Source organism: Pan paniscus, chromosome 13 (genome assembly GCF_029289425.2).
Source record: "Pan paniscus chromosome 13, NHGRI_mPanPan1-v2.0_pri, whole genome shotgun sequence".
Classification (NCBI taxonomy): Eukaryota; Metazoa; Chordata; class Mammalia; order Primates; family Hominidae; genus Pan; species Pan paniscus.
The window spans coordinates 98,314,817-98,330,574 of record NC_073262.2 but is presented as its reverse complement, the minus strand read 5'-3'; the positions used below and the strand labels follow the sequence as shown (position 1 = coordinate 98,330,574).

The following is a 15,758-nucleotide window of genomic DNA, read 5'->3' as shown; positions in this document are numbered from 1 at the left end:
ACTGAAGATAATCACTGTTAGTATCACAAACATGTTAGTGAGATGTATTCAGGATAGAGCTTTAAAAGGCAGATGTGAACTGAAGTGAATAGGGAGGAGTATAAATCATAGTGAATGGCAGCAGCCCTGAATTTACTTTCTTGGAGGATAATTCTTCTTAGATATTTTTCGTAGTCTCATAAATGTGAGGTGAAACAGACAGCTGCATCAGCATCAGAGTATTTAAGCAACAGTTCAACCAAGCGTCAAGCATCATCTCCAAAGTAGTGCATCATTCTTGAAGAGTCACCATTTCCATCATTTCATTTTATTTTCTTCCTACAAAGCCCCCTTAATCTGACCTCTTACCTCCAGTAAGAAGTGTGAAAACACTTTTTGTGTGAAAACATTTTCATTAAAAAATACTACAATAAAAGTCACATGATTAAAAATATTACCTAAGAAGACGGATGAAACTTGCTTCTCTTTACATACTTTCACATTTTTATAATAAACTTAATTAGAAAATATCTTTTGCCATCCTATTTAGTCAATTAGGTATGATGTAACACAAAATAACTGAAACTGAGACTGCTGTATCTTGATTATAAATGCCAAAACAAATGTAGTAACAAAAATGGCAAAGATCAAAGTTATGTTGGGTGTGGTGCCTCATGCCTGTAATCCCAAGTCTTTGAGAGACTAAGGTGAGAGGATCACTTGAACCCAGGAGTTCAAGACCAGCCTGGGCAACATACTGAGAACTCTGTCTCTACAAATAATTTTTAATAGTTAGAGGGCACCAGGCGTGGTGGCTCATGTCTGTAATCCCAGCACTTTGGGAGGCTAAGGCAGGTGGATCACTTGAAGCCAGGAGTTCAAGACCACCCTGGCCAACATGGCAAAACCCTGTCTCTACTAAAAATACAAAAACTAGCCAGGCATGGTGGTGTGCAGCTATGGTCCTACCCACTTAGGAGGCCGAGGCACAAGAATTGCTTGAACCTAAGAGGTGGAGGTTGCTGTGAGTGGAGATCATGTCACTGCATTCTAGCCTGGGCCACATAGCGAGAATCTGTCTCAAAATACATACATACATACATACATACATACATACATACATACATACATACAAGTTAGCTGGGCATGGTGGCATGTGCCTATGGTCCCAGCTACTCGGGAGGCTGGGGCAAAAGGATCACCTGAGCCCAGGAGGTCAAGGTTGCAGTGAGCCATGATCACAACACTGCATTGCAGCCTAGGTGACAGAGGGAGACCCTGTCTCAAAAAAACCAAACAACAACCACCACACATTTAATTTTAAAAAATCAAAGTCAGCTTTTTACTCTAAAGATTAGCTGTTACAAAACTGAGACTTAATACACACCAACATCATAATTAAGGAAAGCATATACCCAGAAAAGGATAATTTTTGTTTTGAGTTTTATGGTATAAAATTGAATAAATAAAAAATACTTACTCTTTGTTGTTTGTAGTGCTTAAACATTCTAATGCAGTGTTCAATGATAAATAGCAAGTAAATGCCTCCTAGAGCAACAAGTCCTTTCAATACAGCATCATATTCTTCCAAAAACTTGTTAGATTCATGTCCATGAGAATGTCCATGCCCATGTGCATGTTGGTGACTGTGATCATGTCCACCCTGAGACTATTAATAAGAACAAATAAAACTTCTAAACAAATAATTGAAATGCTATTTAAAATTTTGAAATTATAATAATTATAATCTCCTAAATGACACAGAAAAAATACCTTTCAAGTTTTAAAGTGCTCCCCTAGATATTATCTCACTTAGTCTTCCATTTAATTTGCTTTACTCAGTTGTCCAGAATACTACTACATTTTACAGTAACTCAAAGACACCAAGTCAAATGCTATAAGAATAAGATACATACTACAGTGAGAGAATCAAGCCAGAAGTAACAATAGGGAGTGATGGGTTCTTTGTAAATTGAAGTGAACATGATCTACTTACATGCCAAATATTTAGTAAAAATGAAACAAAACACACAAACTAATTCACCAGCAGTCACTTGTGATTCCCTGTAATCTAATTCTTTCTTAAACTGATTATCATGTATTTTTTCTTTTAACTTTTATTTTAAGTTCAGGGGTACAAGTGCAGGTTTGTTACACAGGTCAACTTATGTCAGGGGGAGTTGTTGTACAGATTATTTCATCAATTTCTTCTCTTATAAATTATTTCAGAGGTAATAAGGTCGCTATCTCTGCATATACTGTGGAAAGTTAGCAAGAGGGTATCCTTAAATATGTAATTTTCTATATTTTAAAGCTTTAGCAATCATAAATGTATGTATAGAAAAGGTTATGTTTCAACATTATGAAATGTACAAGTATCACAACAGTAATCTTATACAACATAAGTTAGATAACTGCACTTAAGTATCTTTCTTCGTTCTAAAATTTATTTGTATTCTTTTCCTGTTAACTAGTGGTCAACCAAAGAGATATCTAAACCTCTCAGAGGATATCAGACCACTCAAAAAGGTAACAGCTAGGTTTAGTTAACCCTTCTTAATACAAAAACAAGTTGAACAGCACTTAAATACTGTTCTCACTTCAATAACTCTTACTAAGCCCAGTTCTAAAGGAAACTGTTGCTATTCTTGATGGCTAGTAGAAATGGTGAAACAAAAACTTCATATTCACAGCCTTAAGATTCATTAACCTGTTTATTAAAAAAAAAAAAAGCAATGCCATATATTGCTGTAGATACTAAATCTGGAATTCTCAACCAAGAGTGCAGAAGAGGGGAGATATACACAACACACAAATATAATCCTGTCTCCCAAATTATCTAGAAGGGAAATACTCAATACTTCAATTTTATATTTGGAAAAGAAAAATCCCCATTGTTTTTCATAATTTGAAGTAAAAATAGTAAAAGTGAATTAAATACTCTTAGCTGGTGATAGACAGCTATCTACCTAACTATTGATAGGTTATAGAGAGCAACTTTTAAAAAGGTTGGTAAGCATGGTACTAGGAATATGGGCTTGTGATCATATAATTAGAAGTGTTCCCAAAGAGAAGAAAAGGAGTGGCATGCCAGGTGAAAAGATAAATGCCCCCATGTATAAAGAGCTAAGTGTAAAACAGCGCACTGAGTGTATCTGCCTACTCCCGCTCAAAGATGCTGATGACATACCACCTACAGGCATAATCATTACAACATATCTTATGCATTTCTCCTAAAGGCTAACCTGATATGCTACACAGATAAAAAAGACCACTCACTGCTACTGATATTGCAAATTTTAATCCAATGAGTTTTTTTAAAGACTATTGAAAGCAAAGTTGACCTAATGATTCAATTTATTTTAAAAAATATTGCTATTAAAACTCTGAAAATGGAGAAAAAATTACTTCATCCTATAAGCAAATAAAACAATACAAATACTAGATTACTGTGCTATAGCTTGCTAATGAAGGACCCTTTCAGCTTAAATATTTTTATTTTAAATTTTTAAAAACATTAAAAACATTTCTTACATGGGGCAGTAGATGAAGAAGGGCGTCTCCACTCATTGTTCCTACAGCTAATGCAACAAGGAATGTAAGAAGGAATTTGAAGCATCCTTGGTTAATGATAGGAACCAAGATCACGCCTAGCAAGGAAAGCAGGCTAATGACAGTGATAGAAATGATACCACAAATCCAGGCTGTAGAAAAGAAATTAAGAGTCAACATTAGTATAACAATTTAAACCAACAGACTACCAAAAAGAATAAAAATATAAGATAAATGAATTGTAGAAGGTAGACTATTTTACCCAGATTATGAAAGCTTTAAGGCATTGTTTAAAAACAAAAATATGACATATAACTAACTTAAACATTTTTAAAAAGAATTAAGACACTCAGATCAAGTTATAAATAGTACCTTCAATGGCCCACGAGATAAGAACCAGTGACTTAAAATGACTGAAGGCTGTGATTCACTTAATAGCTAAACTATAAATAAAAATTTCCCGAAGTCTAAAGGCAGAGCCACAATAATAAAGCTGTTTATTTAAAGAATATAATTATAAAACTCACCTGAGAACATTAAAAAAGCCAAGTATCTATTTAATGTGTTACAATCTTTGTAAATCTTTCTAATACAGAGTTTAAGAAATGTAACATAGCCCCAAATGGAAATATATTCATATGATGAGATAACAAAAAAGTCTTATTACTGGTAGCTTTATTGTTACAAAGGTTAGTTCAGTCCTATTTTCCTTGATTTTTTTTCTCCACACCTGGTTCCAAACTCCCATTCCTCCAATTTGGGATTCTGTAACAATTTACCACTTAAAAAAGTCACTATATAATTTTAACTGGCTCAGAACACAAGAGAAATGTTTTCACAATATGACTTAAAGAAAAATAGGTATGGTGGGGAAGGGGAATTCTGTATACATGTCTTTATCTAGGTCATTCACAAACAGGTAAGACATCAGAAATATATGCCAGTGGTTTGGGGGCTGGACATTTTCATTACAATTTCTATTACTGGCCTAAAATGAAATAGAAATGTTATTAGCTTTTAAAATTCTCCTTATTTTAAGATCTACAGAAAATCCCACTGAAGAGCAATAATTTTATAAAGACTTTAATCTAAAATACTATTTTTCAAATCAAATCTAAGAGGACTATAAATCTGCTGAAAGACTTTATATTAAGTCTGTGATATAACATTGAAAAAATACATCTCTTCATCAAAATAACTCAAAATTTTCAACAACAAGGAAAAGTAAAGATAGGGAGATGATACTAACTGTCCCACTAAAGGCTGAACTTTATCAATAAAACTGTTTTATCCAATGGGCGTTGTATTCACAATATCCAGTAATGTTAACACTATAGCCAATACTCATTAGCTCAATTATCTCACTGAATTAAAACAACAGATAATCTATCACTAATAGAAGCTCTGTGGCTTCCCCTGTATCTTAAAAGAGAATTCCTATCACATAAATATAGGTAACCTAAGAGGCAAAATAAGACTCAAACACAACCAGTATTACAGGACTGAGGATCTACCCACTAGATTTGGATTCAATGGCTTCAATCCTTGCAAGGATTTTGGATTAAGGAAGGAGCAGGAACTCAATTCTTGAGGAACCAGGATCATATTTATTACAAAAACAATATATCCTGGTTAGTGGAAAGAAAGGATGAGGAGGATTGCGGCCTGGCGTGGTGGCTCACGCTTCTAAACAGCACTTTGGGAAGCCGAGGCAGGCGGATAGCTTGAGTCCAGGAGTTTGAGACCAGCCTGGGCAACACGGTGAAACTCCATATGGACTAAAAATACAAAAATTAGCCAAGTGCGGTGGTACATGCCTGTAGCCCCAGCTACTTGGGAAGCTGAGGTGGAAGGATCGCTTGAGCTTGGGCAGCGGAGGGGTTCCAGTGAGCTAAGATTGTGCCACTGCACTCCAGCCTGGGTGACAAAGTAAGACCCTATCTCAAAACAAACAAACAAACAACAACAAAAAAAAACCACAGGGGCAGGGGTGGGGCAGTGATTGCTCTAACTAACTATTGTTGGGATGACAAACCATGGGGAGCTGATGTCAAAAACCTTATTCTAGAAAGAAAAAATATATGCTCAAATAAGGTTTATAGGCTAACTTAATGATGATCACCAGGCTAGTTTGTTTGTCCCCCGTTTATAGACAGGAAAAATAAAATCAGTGGAAGAACTTAATGAAATAAGTCATAAGTAGTCATAGGTATAAATTTTAGACACGAGGTCTTAGAGCCAATAAAGTTATTGGCCAGCTAAATCAAAAATGGTTTGTCAAAACTACTGCAGCTCTCTAGATCCAATCATATTGAAGAAAAAAATAGAGATAAAAAGGACAGGGAACTTACAATAACTACATGGGACAAAGTGAGTTGGTAACAAAAGCATTAACCTGAAGATAAACTGTATCTTACACAGTAATATATAACTCTCCCTTTACAAATATATTTCTCCTTATTATTTTGGCAAAAATCTAATATAGAAGCAACTTTTCTAAAAGCAACAGCCTAAAAGCAACTTCAATTAAGAATTTGAAAATGTGCACTCTAAACTACTTGGAAAAGCCAGTAATTCATACTCTAAGATACTCTAGGAGAAAAAAATTAAATGTATTTACTTACTAATGTAAATATATGTGAATGGGGACTGCCAGAACTACAGACAAGACCCCAAATACACAAGATATACAGAGTAAACACCTGATAACCCTTCATAGTTATTAGAAATTTTTATTAATCAGAATTATTTTAGCCAAGAATGCACTAGAATTAGTCACCAAAATTACCCAGTAAAAATATTTTAATGGCTCAGGGTCCTTTGCTTATGCCTGTAATCCAAGCATTTTGGGAGGTCGAGGCAGACAGGCTGATTAAGGTCAGGAGTTTGAGACCAGCCTGGGCAACATGGCAAAACCCCATCTCTGCAAAAAATATAAAAATTAGCCGGGCGTGGTGGCATGTGCCTGTAGTCCAAGATCCTTGGGAGGCTGAGGTGAGAGGATGGCTGGAGCCTGGGAGGCTGAGATTGCAGTAAGCCAAGATCATGCCACTGCACTCCAGCCTGGGTGACAGAGTCAGACCCTGTCTCACAAAAAGAGTTCTTTTGTGGAATAGTGTTTTGATGAAAAGAAAACTTAAAATAAATCAATAAATAGTCTCTGTATTACTTTGAACATTTTAACTCTTTAAAAATATTTTTCTATTTCTTTTAGAGGAAATATGTATAGCATGCTTGCTATATAAAATATTTTAAAGACTACCTTCAAAAGATTTTTAACTGACTAAAAAAAAGACCTAAATTCTAGGACTAAAATTGATCCTATATCTTCTGATAACTTTGTTTTTACATATAAAACATAGAGGGCACAACTGGAAATATTATAACATAGTTAATTACTCCTTCATATATACATTGCCTTGATTGACAGAGTTGAAAATTATAAAAATATTTTCAAAGATGCCAATTATTCTGCCCCTTTAAAAAGAGAATCATTCTAAATTATTTGCTTGTGATTAGCTACTTGAACTGGCCACATACTATAGCTATGTGGCTATAGCTATATAGTATATTGTCATATTATACTGACTATATAGCTATTGTCATATTATACTGCTAGAAAAAATTTTAATAATCTAGCATTTCTCAAACTGAGATCATTAGTTCTGTGAGATAGGGGGTATTTCAAAGGGGAGGGAGGAGAAATTTGATAATCAAGTAAGTTTTGGTAATGCTGAATTACACAGGTTCCTTCAGAGCCTCTAACAGTTTAATAAGCAATGTGAATCTCTGAAAGAAGAATACAATATGCAGCATTTTCCCAACTTATCTGATCATGGAATTTATTAGTCTAGGAGAGGGTCTTCAAAAAGTTCATGGAAAATGCATATTATGAAAAAAATCAATTTACTTGTGCCCTAATTGAAAAGGACCAACAATTAACAGCACAAACAATACTCAACACCACAGACATCTCAGCTGGTTGACCTAACACAATTCTGACAGAAAAATTAAAGTTGAGCAAACTTTCCGCTAAACTGGTGCCAAAACTCCTGTGCCCAGATCAGCTGTAGACAAGAGAAGAACTTTCCATGGAAATTTTAAACAAGTGGGAGCACGATGCTGAAGTATTTCTTTGAAGAATTGAAGAAGGAAATGAAACATGGCCTTAATAGTATGATCCTGTAATTAATGCCAATGAACTGTATACTTAAACATGGTTAAAAGAGGAGGATTCTGGAAAGACTGTGGAGTAGGAAGCACCAGAAATCTGTATGCCCCCTAAACTGTAAATGAACTGACAAAATCTGTCTGATGTTAACTACTTTGGAACTCTGTAGTCTATTGAAGTCTAAGAAGTCTGAGTCTATTGAAGTCTAAGAGGACTTAATACAATAAACCAACTACATCTAATATACATATAAGGAACACTACTCAAAACAGCACTAGAAACATTCGTCAGTGCACATGGAACATTTTCCAGGATAGACCATGTATTAGGTCGCAAATTAAGTCTCAACAGATTTAAAAATATAAATATAATACAAAGTGTCTTCTCCTACCATAATGGAATAGTTAGAAATCAACTACTGAAGTAAAACTGGAAAATTTACAAATTCATAGAAATTAAACAACATATTCTTAACAACTGGATCAAGGAAGAAATTACAAGGGACATTAGAAAATACTTAAGAGACAAATGAAAACAAAACTACAACCAAAACTTAAGGGATACATCTAAACTAGTGCTAAGGGAAAAACAGATAATTATTAACACTCCATGAAAAAACAAGTAAGATCTCAAACCAAAAACTTAACATTACACTTAAGGGACTAGAAAAAGAAGAACAAAATAAGCCAAGACTAGCAGAAGGAAGAATATAATAAAAATTAGACCAGAGGTAAATGAATAGAGAGCAGAAAAACAAAATCAATGAAACCTATAGTTGATTCTTGGAAAAGATCACAAAATTGACAAACCTTTAGCTAGACTGACTAAGAAAAAGAGAGAAGATACAAATTACTAAATTCAGAAATTAAAGTGGGGATGTTACTACCGATTACAAAGAAATAAAAAGGATTATAATAGAATACTATGAACAGCTGTAAACCAACAAACTGGATAACCTATATGAAATGGACAAATTCCTGGCAACACAAAACCTACCAAGACTAAATCATCAAAAAACAGAAAATGGGAATAGACTATAACTGGTAAGACTGAATCAGAAATCAAAAATCTTCCAACAAAACAAAGTCCTGGACCTGATAAATTCTACCTAACATTTAAAGAAGAACTAATACCAATCCTTCTCAAACTTTTTCCAAAAAAATCAAAGAGGAGGTAACACTTTCTAACTCATTGTATGAGGCCAGCATTACCCTGATACTAAAGGTATCAAAGACACTACAAGAAATGACAACTACAGACCAATATCCCTTATGAACACAGATGTAAAAATTGTCAAAGAAAAAAAAAACTAGCAAACAAAATCCAGCAACATATTAAAAGGATTATACAACCTGACTAAATGGGATTTATTGCTGGAATGCAATAAAAGTTCAATATATAAAAATCAATATGTATTAACAGAATAAAGAAAAAAACACCCACATGATTATCTCAATGAGCAGAAAAAGCACATGACAAAATTCAATATCCTCTCATGATCAAAAGACTCAACAAACTAGGAACAGACAGAAACAACCTTACATAATAAAAGCCATATATGAAAAACTCACAGTAAACATCATACTCAATGGTGAAAGACAAAGCCTTTCCTCTAAGATGAAGAACAAAACAAGGATGCTTGCTTTCATCACTTCTATTCAATATAGTACTGGAAGTTCTAGCCAAACAATTAGGCAAGAAAAAAATTAAAAACATCCAATTTGGAAAGGAGTAAGTAAAATTACATCTGTTTGCACTTGATCTTACATATAGAAAATCATAAAGATTCCACACAAGCACTTGATTTTTCAAGTTGCCTGCTTGGCCCTCTTCCAAGTACTCTACTTTCTCTAATAAACTCTCACTTTTCTTAAAATAAATTCTCTGCTGTGTTTAAAAAAAACAAAAAAGATTTCACACAAAAAAGTATTAGAATGAATTCAGCAAAATAGTGGGATACAAAGTTAACACAAAAATCAGTTGCATTTTTATATATACTAACAATGAACAATCTGAAAAGGAAATTATGAAAACAATTCCACTTACAATAGCATCAAAAAGAATAAAATACTTAGCAATTAACTTAACCAAGGAGGTAGAAGACTTGTACAATGAAAACTACAAAACATTCTGACTGGTGTAAGATGGTATCTCATTGTGGTTTTGATTTGCATTTCTCTAATAATCAGTGATGTGGAGCTTTTCTTCATATGCTTGTTGGCTGCACGTATGTCTTTTATTGAAAAGTGTTTACTCATGTCCTTTGCCCACTTTTTAATGGGGTCATTTTTTCTTGTAAATTTGTTTAAATTCCTTACAGATGCTGGAGATTAGAGCTTTGTCATATGCATAACTTTGCAAAATTTTTCTCCCATTCTGTAGGCTGTCCCCTCTATGAGGGGAACAAGAGACACTGACGTCTATTCCATGGTGAAGGTGGGGAGGAACAGCATCAGGAAAAATAACTAATGGGCACTAGGCTTAATACCTGGGTGACTAATCTGTACAACAAAATACTATGACACAAATTTACCTATTAACAAACCTGCATGTATAACTTGAACTTAAAAGTTAAATTTAAAAAAAGAGTAAAAAAGAAAACTACAAAATATTGCGGAACGAAATTAAAGAAGACAAATAAATGAAAACATACCCCATGTTCACGGATCGGAAGACTTAATACAGTCATCACATGGTATCTGCAGAAATTAGTTCTAGTACCCCACTACAGACACCAAAATCTGTGGATGCTCAAGTGCCTTATGTAATATAGCATAATAATTGCATTTAATCTATGCACATCCTCTCTTACATTTTAAATCATTATAAATTATAGTTGATCATTGAGCAACATGGGTTTGAACTGCGAGGATCCACTTAATACATGGATATTTTTCTGCCTTGGCCACCCCTGAGACAGTTAAGACCAACAGATCCCTCCCTCTTCCACCTCTGTCCTCAGCCTACTCAACATGAAGATGATGAGAATGAAGACCTTTATCATGATTCACTTTCATTTAATGAACAGTTAATATGAATAATGAATAGAAAATCCTAAAGATTCCACACAGGCACTTGATTTTTCAAGTCACCTGCTTGGCCCTTTTCCAAGTGTACTATACTTTCTCCAATAAACTCTCACTTTGCTTAAAATAAATTCTCTGCTGCATATCCTTACAATTAATAATAAATTCTACATAAATTCCTTATGATTCTTAATATATTTTCTTTTCTCTAGCTTATTTTATTCTAAGAATATACAATATATAATGGATATAACATACTGTTGACATAAATTGACTATATTATTGGTAAGGCTTCTGGTCAACAGTAGGCTACTAGTAGTTATATTTTGGGAGAGCCAAAAGTTATACACAAATTTTCGAATACACGGGGATTAGCAGTGCTAATCCCCCCACGTTGTTCAAGGGCCAACTGTAATTTATAATATCTAACACAATATAAATGCTATGCAAATAGTTGTATTGCTTTTTATTTGTGTTATTTTTTACTCTTGTATTATTTTTATATTTTCCCCAAATATTTTTGGTCCTTGGGTTGGTTGAATCTGCACATGCAGAACTCACAGATATTAAGGGTGGACTGTATTGCTAAGATGTCAATGCTGCCCAAGTTGATTTACGGATTCAATGCAATCCCTATTAAAATCCTAATGATAGGTTTTTTTTTTTTTCAGAAATAAAAAATAAAAAACATCCTAAAATTCATGTGAAACTGCAAGGAACCCAAAATAGCCAAGATAAACTTGAAAAACAAAAACAAAACTGGAGGACTCACACTTCCTGATTTTAAAACTTACTACACAAAGCTACAGTAATCAAAACAGTTCAGTAACGGCATAAAAACAGACATACCAATGGAATAGAAGAGAGAGCCTGGAAATAAGCCTTCAAATATATGGTTAAATGATTTTTGACAAGGGTGCAAGATGAACATTTAATGACAGAAAGAACAGTCTTTTCAACAAATGATGCAAGAAAAACCAGATATCCACATGCAAAAGAATGCAGTTGGACTCTTATTTAGCACTATACATAAAAATTAATTCAAAATGAATCAAATACCTAAATTAAATATATGACCTAAAACTATAAAACTCTTAGAAGAAAACTGGGCAAAAGCTTCACAACATTAGATTTGAGAATAATTTCTGAAAAATGAAACCAAAGGCACAGGCAAAAACAAAAAAACAGACAAACTGGATTTCATAAACATTTTTAAAATTTGTGCATCAAAAGACAATTACGGATTAAGATGGCGGATAGGCGGCTGGAATAGCTTGCAGCTCCTGCTCGGACAGAGCAGCATGTGGAGACTCACATCCTGAACTTTTGCTCCAAGAACTACCACAGCAACATACCAAAAAGCTGAGAGAATTCACAGACCTTTGGAGGAACTGGATTGCCTCTGCAGGCTCCCTGAGACACCAAAAAAACTGTAAGTCCACTTGCTTTCTCAGTGGGGAGGCTGGTGATCTCGGGCAGTTCTCAGTCCTGCTCACTGGCTGCCTGGAAATAGACTCGGTGCTTCTCCGGGGGAATGGTGGGAGTGAGACCCACCTTTAGGACTGCAGGTTGTGTGGGAGTGTGGTGAGGCCTGTGACTGCCAGTTTTCCCCCACTTCCCTGGTGACCTGTGTGACTCAGCAGAGGCAGCCATAATCCCCCTGGGAACAAAACTCCATTGGCCTGGGAACCACATCCCCATCCCCCACAGCAGCCACAGGAAGCCCCACCCAAGGAGAGTCTGAGCTCAGCCATGCCTATCTCTACCCCAGCCTGGTGGTCTTTCTCTACCTGCCCAGGTTGCCAAAGGCAAAGTGAGACAGACAGGTGGGAGGGGGTCCCCAGAAAAACTCCAACTGGCTTGAGCACTGGGAGGAATGCGCACTGGGGTGGAGCCTCAGGAAGTTGCCTCCGTTTGCAGCTGGGAGAAGCCTGGCCCCTCTTCTTCCTGTGTGGAATCTGGGATGCCTACCTGCGAGGCGAGAAGCACTTTAGCAGGGACTCCCGCCCCGCGGAGAGTCTGTTTTCCCCATTTCTTTCTTTCACTCAGTAAAACCCTGCTTTGCTCACCCTTCAGACCCCATCTGCGAGCCTAAATCTTCATGACCGAGGAAGGACAAGAACCACATCTTTGGCTGAATTAAGGAAAAGTCCTGCAACAAAAGGACATAATCTCTTGGTAGCTCTATAGCCCCACCCATCGCCTGATCCTCCCTACACAACTGCAGCTGATGCACTCTTGAAAGCGCCACATCCTGGCTCGATGCCAACCAACATAAAACCAGAGCGCCAAACAAAACTACAATCAAGGACCTTCAGAGTGTCCATTTCACTCTCCTGCTACCTCCTCAAGAACAGGTGCTGGTATCCACAGCTGACAGACCTGAAGGTGGATCACACCACAGGTCTCTCTGCAGACACTCCTTAGTACCAGCCTGGAGCCCAGTAGCTCTCTGCTGGATGGCTGAACCCAGAAGAACAAAAACAATCCTGTAGCTCGGGTCTCCCCTAAGGAAAGGGGGAGAACACCATATCAAGGGAGCACCCAGTGGGACAAAATAATCTAAACAGCAGACCTTGCGTTTTGACTTTAATACTCCACTGACAGCACTAGACAAATCATCAAGACAGAAAGTCAGCAAAGAAACAATGAACTTAAACTATACCCTAAAACAAATGAACGGAACAGATATTTACAGAACATTCTACCCAACAACTGCAGAATATACATTCTATTCATCAGCACATGGAACACTCTCCAAGATAGACCATATGACAAGGCACAAACAAGTCTCAGTAAATTTAAGAAAACGAAAATTGTATCAAGTACTGTCTCAGACCACAATGGAATAAAACTGGAAATCAACTACAAAAGGAACACTTAAAGCCATACAAATATAAAGAAATTAAATAACCTGCTCCTGAATGGTCATTGTGTCAACAATGAAATCAAGAGGGAATTAAAAAATTATCTGAACTGAGCGATAATAGTGACACAACCTATCAAAACTTCTGGGATACAGCAAAAGCAGTGCTAAAAGTTTATAGCATTAAATGCCTATTACATCAAAAAGTCTGAAAGAGCACAAATAGACAATCCAAGGTCACACCTCACAGAACTGGAGAAGCAAGAACAATCCAAACCCAAACCCAGCAGAAGAAAAGAAATAACAAAGATCAGAGTAGAAATAAATAAAACTGAAACAAACAAACAACAATACAAAAGATAAATGAAACAAAAAGTTGGTTTTTTGAAAAGATAAATAAAATTGATAGACCATTAGTGAGATTAACTAAGAAGAGAGAAGATCCAAATAAGCTCAATTAGAAACCAAACAGGAGGTATTACTGCTGATGCCACAGAAATACAAAAGATTATTACTCAAGGCTACTATGAACACCTTTACACACATAAACCAGAAAACCTAGATGAGATGGATAAATTCCTGGAAATATACAACCGCCCTAGATCAAACCAGGAAAATATAGAAACACACCAATAACAAGCAGCGAGATTGAAACTGCCAACAAAAAAAAGTCCAGGACCAGACAGATTCACAGCTGAATTCTATCAGACATTCAAAGAATTGGTGCCAATCCTACGGACACTATTCCTCAGGATACAAAAGGAGGGAATCTTTCCTAAATCATTCTATGAAGCAAGTATCACCCTAATACCAAAACGAGGGAAGGACATAACAAAAAAAGAAAACTACACACCAATATCCTTGATGAACGCAGATGCAAAAGTCCTCAACAAAATACTAGTGAACCAACTCCAACAGCATATCAAAACGGTAATCCACCATGATCAAGTGGGTTTCATACTAGTGATGCAGGAATGGTTTAACATCTACAAGTCAATAAATGTGATACACCACATAAACAAAATTAAAAACAAAATCATACGATCATCTTGATAGATGCAGAAAAAGCATTTGACAAAATCCAGCATTCCTTTATGATTAAAACCCTCAGCAATTTTGCTGAGAAGGGACATACCTTAAGGTAATAAAAGGCATCTATGACAAACCCACAGCTAATATTATACTAAATGGGAAAAAGTTGAAAGCATTCCCTGAGAACTGGAATAAGACAAGGATGCCACTTTCACCACTTCTATTCAACATAGTACTGGAAGTCCTCCCAGAGCAATCAGAGAAGGGAAAGAAATCAAGGGCACCCAAATTGGTAAAGAGGAAGTCAAACTGTCACTGTTTCCTGATATTATCGTGTACCTAGAAAACCCTAAAGCCTCATCCAAAAAGCTCCCAGAACTAGTAAATGAATTCAGCAAAGTTTCAGGATACAAAATTAATCAGTAGCTCTGCTATACACCAACAGCAACCAAGCTGAGAATCAAATCAAGAACTCAACCCCCTTTACAATAGCTACAAATAAAATAACTTAGGAATATACCAAACCAAGTAGGTTAAAGACCTCTATAAGGAAAACTATAAAACAGTGCTGAAAGACATCATAGATGACACAAACAAATGGAAACATGTCCCATGCTCATGGATAGGTAGAATCAATATTGTGAAATTGACCACACTGCCAAAAGCAATCTACAGATTCAATGCAATTTCCATCAAAATACCATCATCATTCCTCACAAAACTAGAAAAAAAAATCTTAAAATTCATATGGAACCAAAAAAGAGCCTACATGGCCAATGCAAGACTAAGCAAAAAGAACAAATCTGGAGGCATCACATTACCTGACTTCAAACTATGCTATAAGGCCATAGCCACCAAAACAGCATGGTACTGGTATAAAAATAGGCACATAGACCAATGGAACAGAATAGAGAAACCAGAAATAAAGCCAAATACAGCCAACAGATCTTCAACAAAGCCAACAAAAACATAAAGTGGGGAAAGGACACCCTATTCAACAAATGGTGCTGGGATAACTGGTAAGCCATATGTAGAAGAATGAAACTGGATCCTCAGCTCTCACCTTATAAAAAAATCAACTCAAGGTGGAGCAAAGACTTAAATCTAAGACTTGAAACCAGAATATTGGAAA

The 15,758-nt window shown here is 35.8% G+C and overlaps 1 protein-coding gene across 8 annotated transcripts in view; it reads right to left on the bottom strand.

Annotated features, from left to right (window-relative positions):
• SLC39A10 (solute carrier family 39 member 10) overlaps nt 1-15,758 on the bottom strand; it is a 158,422-nt gene that overhangs the window by 27,401 nt on the left and 115,263 nt on the right. For all 8 annotated transcript variants that reach the window (XM_034954709.3, XM_008950632.4, XM_055108911.1 and 5 more), the window contains 2 exons: nt 3,514-3,683; nt 1,460-1,648 (listed from right to left, as the gene is read on the bottom strand). In XM_034954709.3, coding sequence (XP_034810600.1) covers nt 1,460-1,648; nt 3,514-3,683 — 359 coding nt within the window. The remainder of the gene's footprint in view (nt 1-1,459; nt 1,649-3,513; nt 3,684-15,758) is intronic.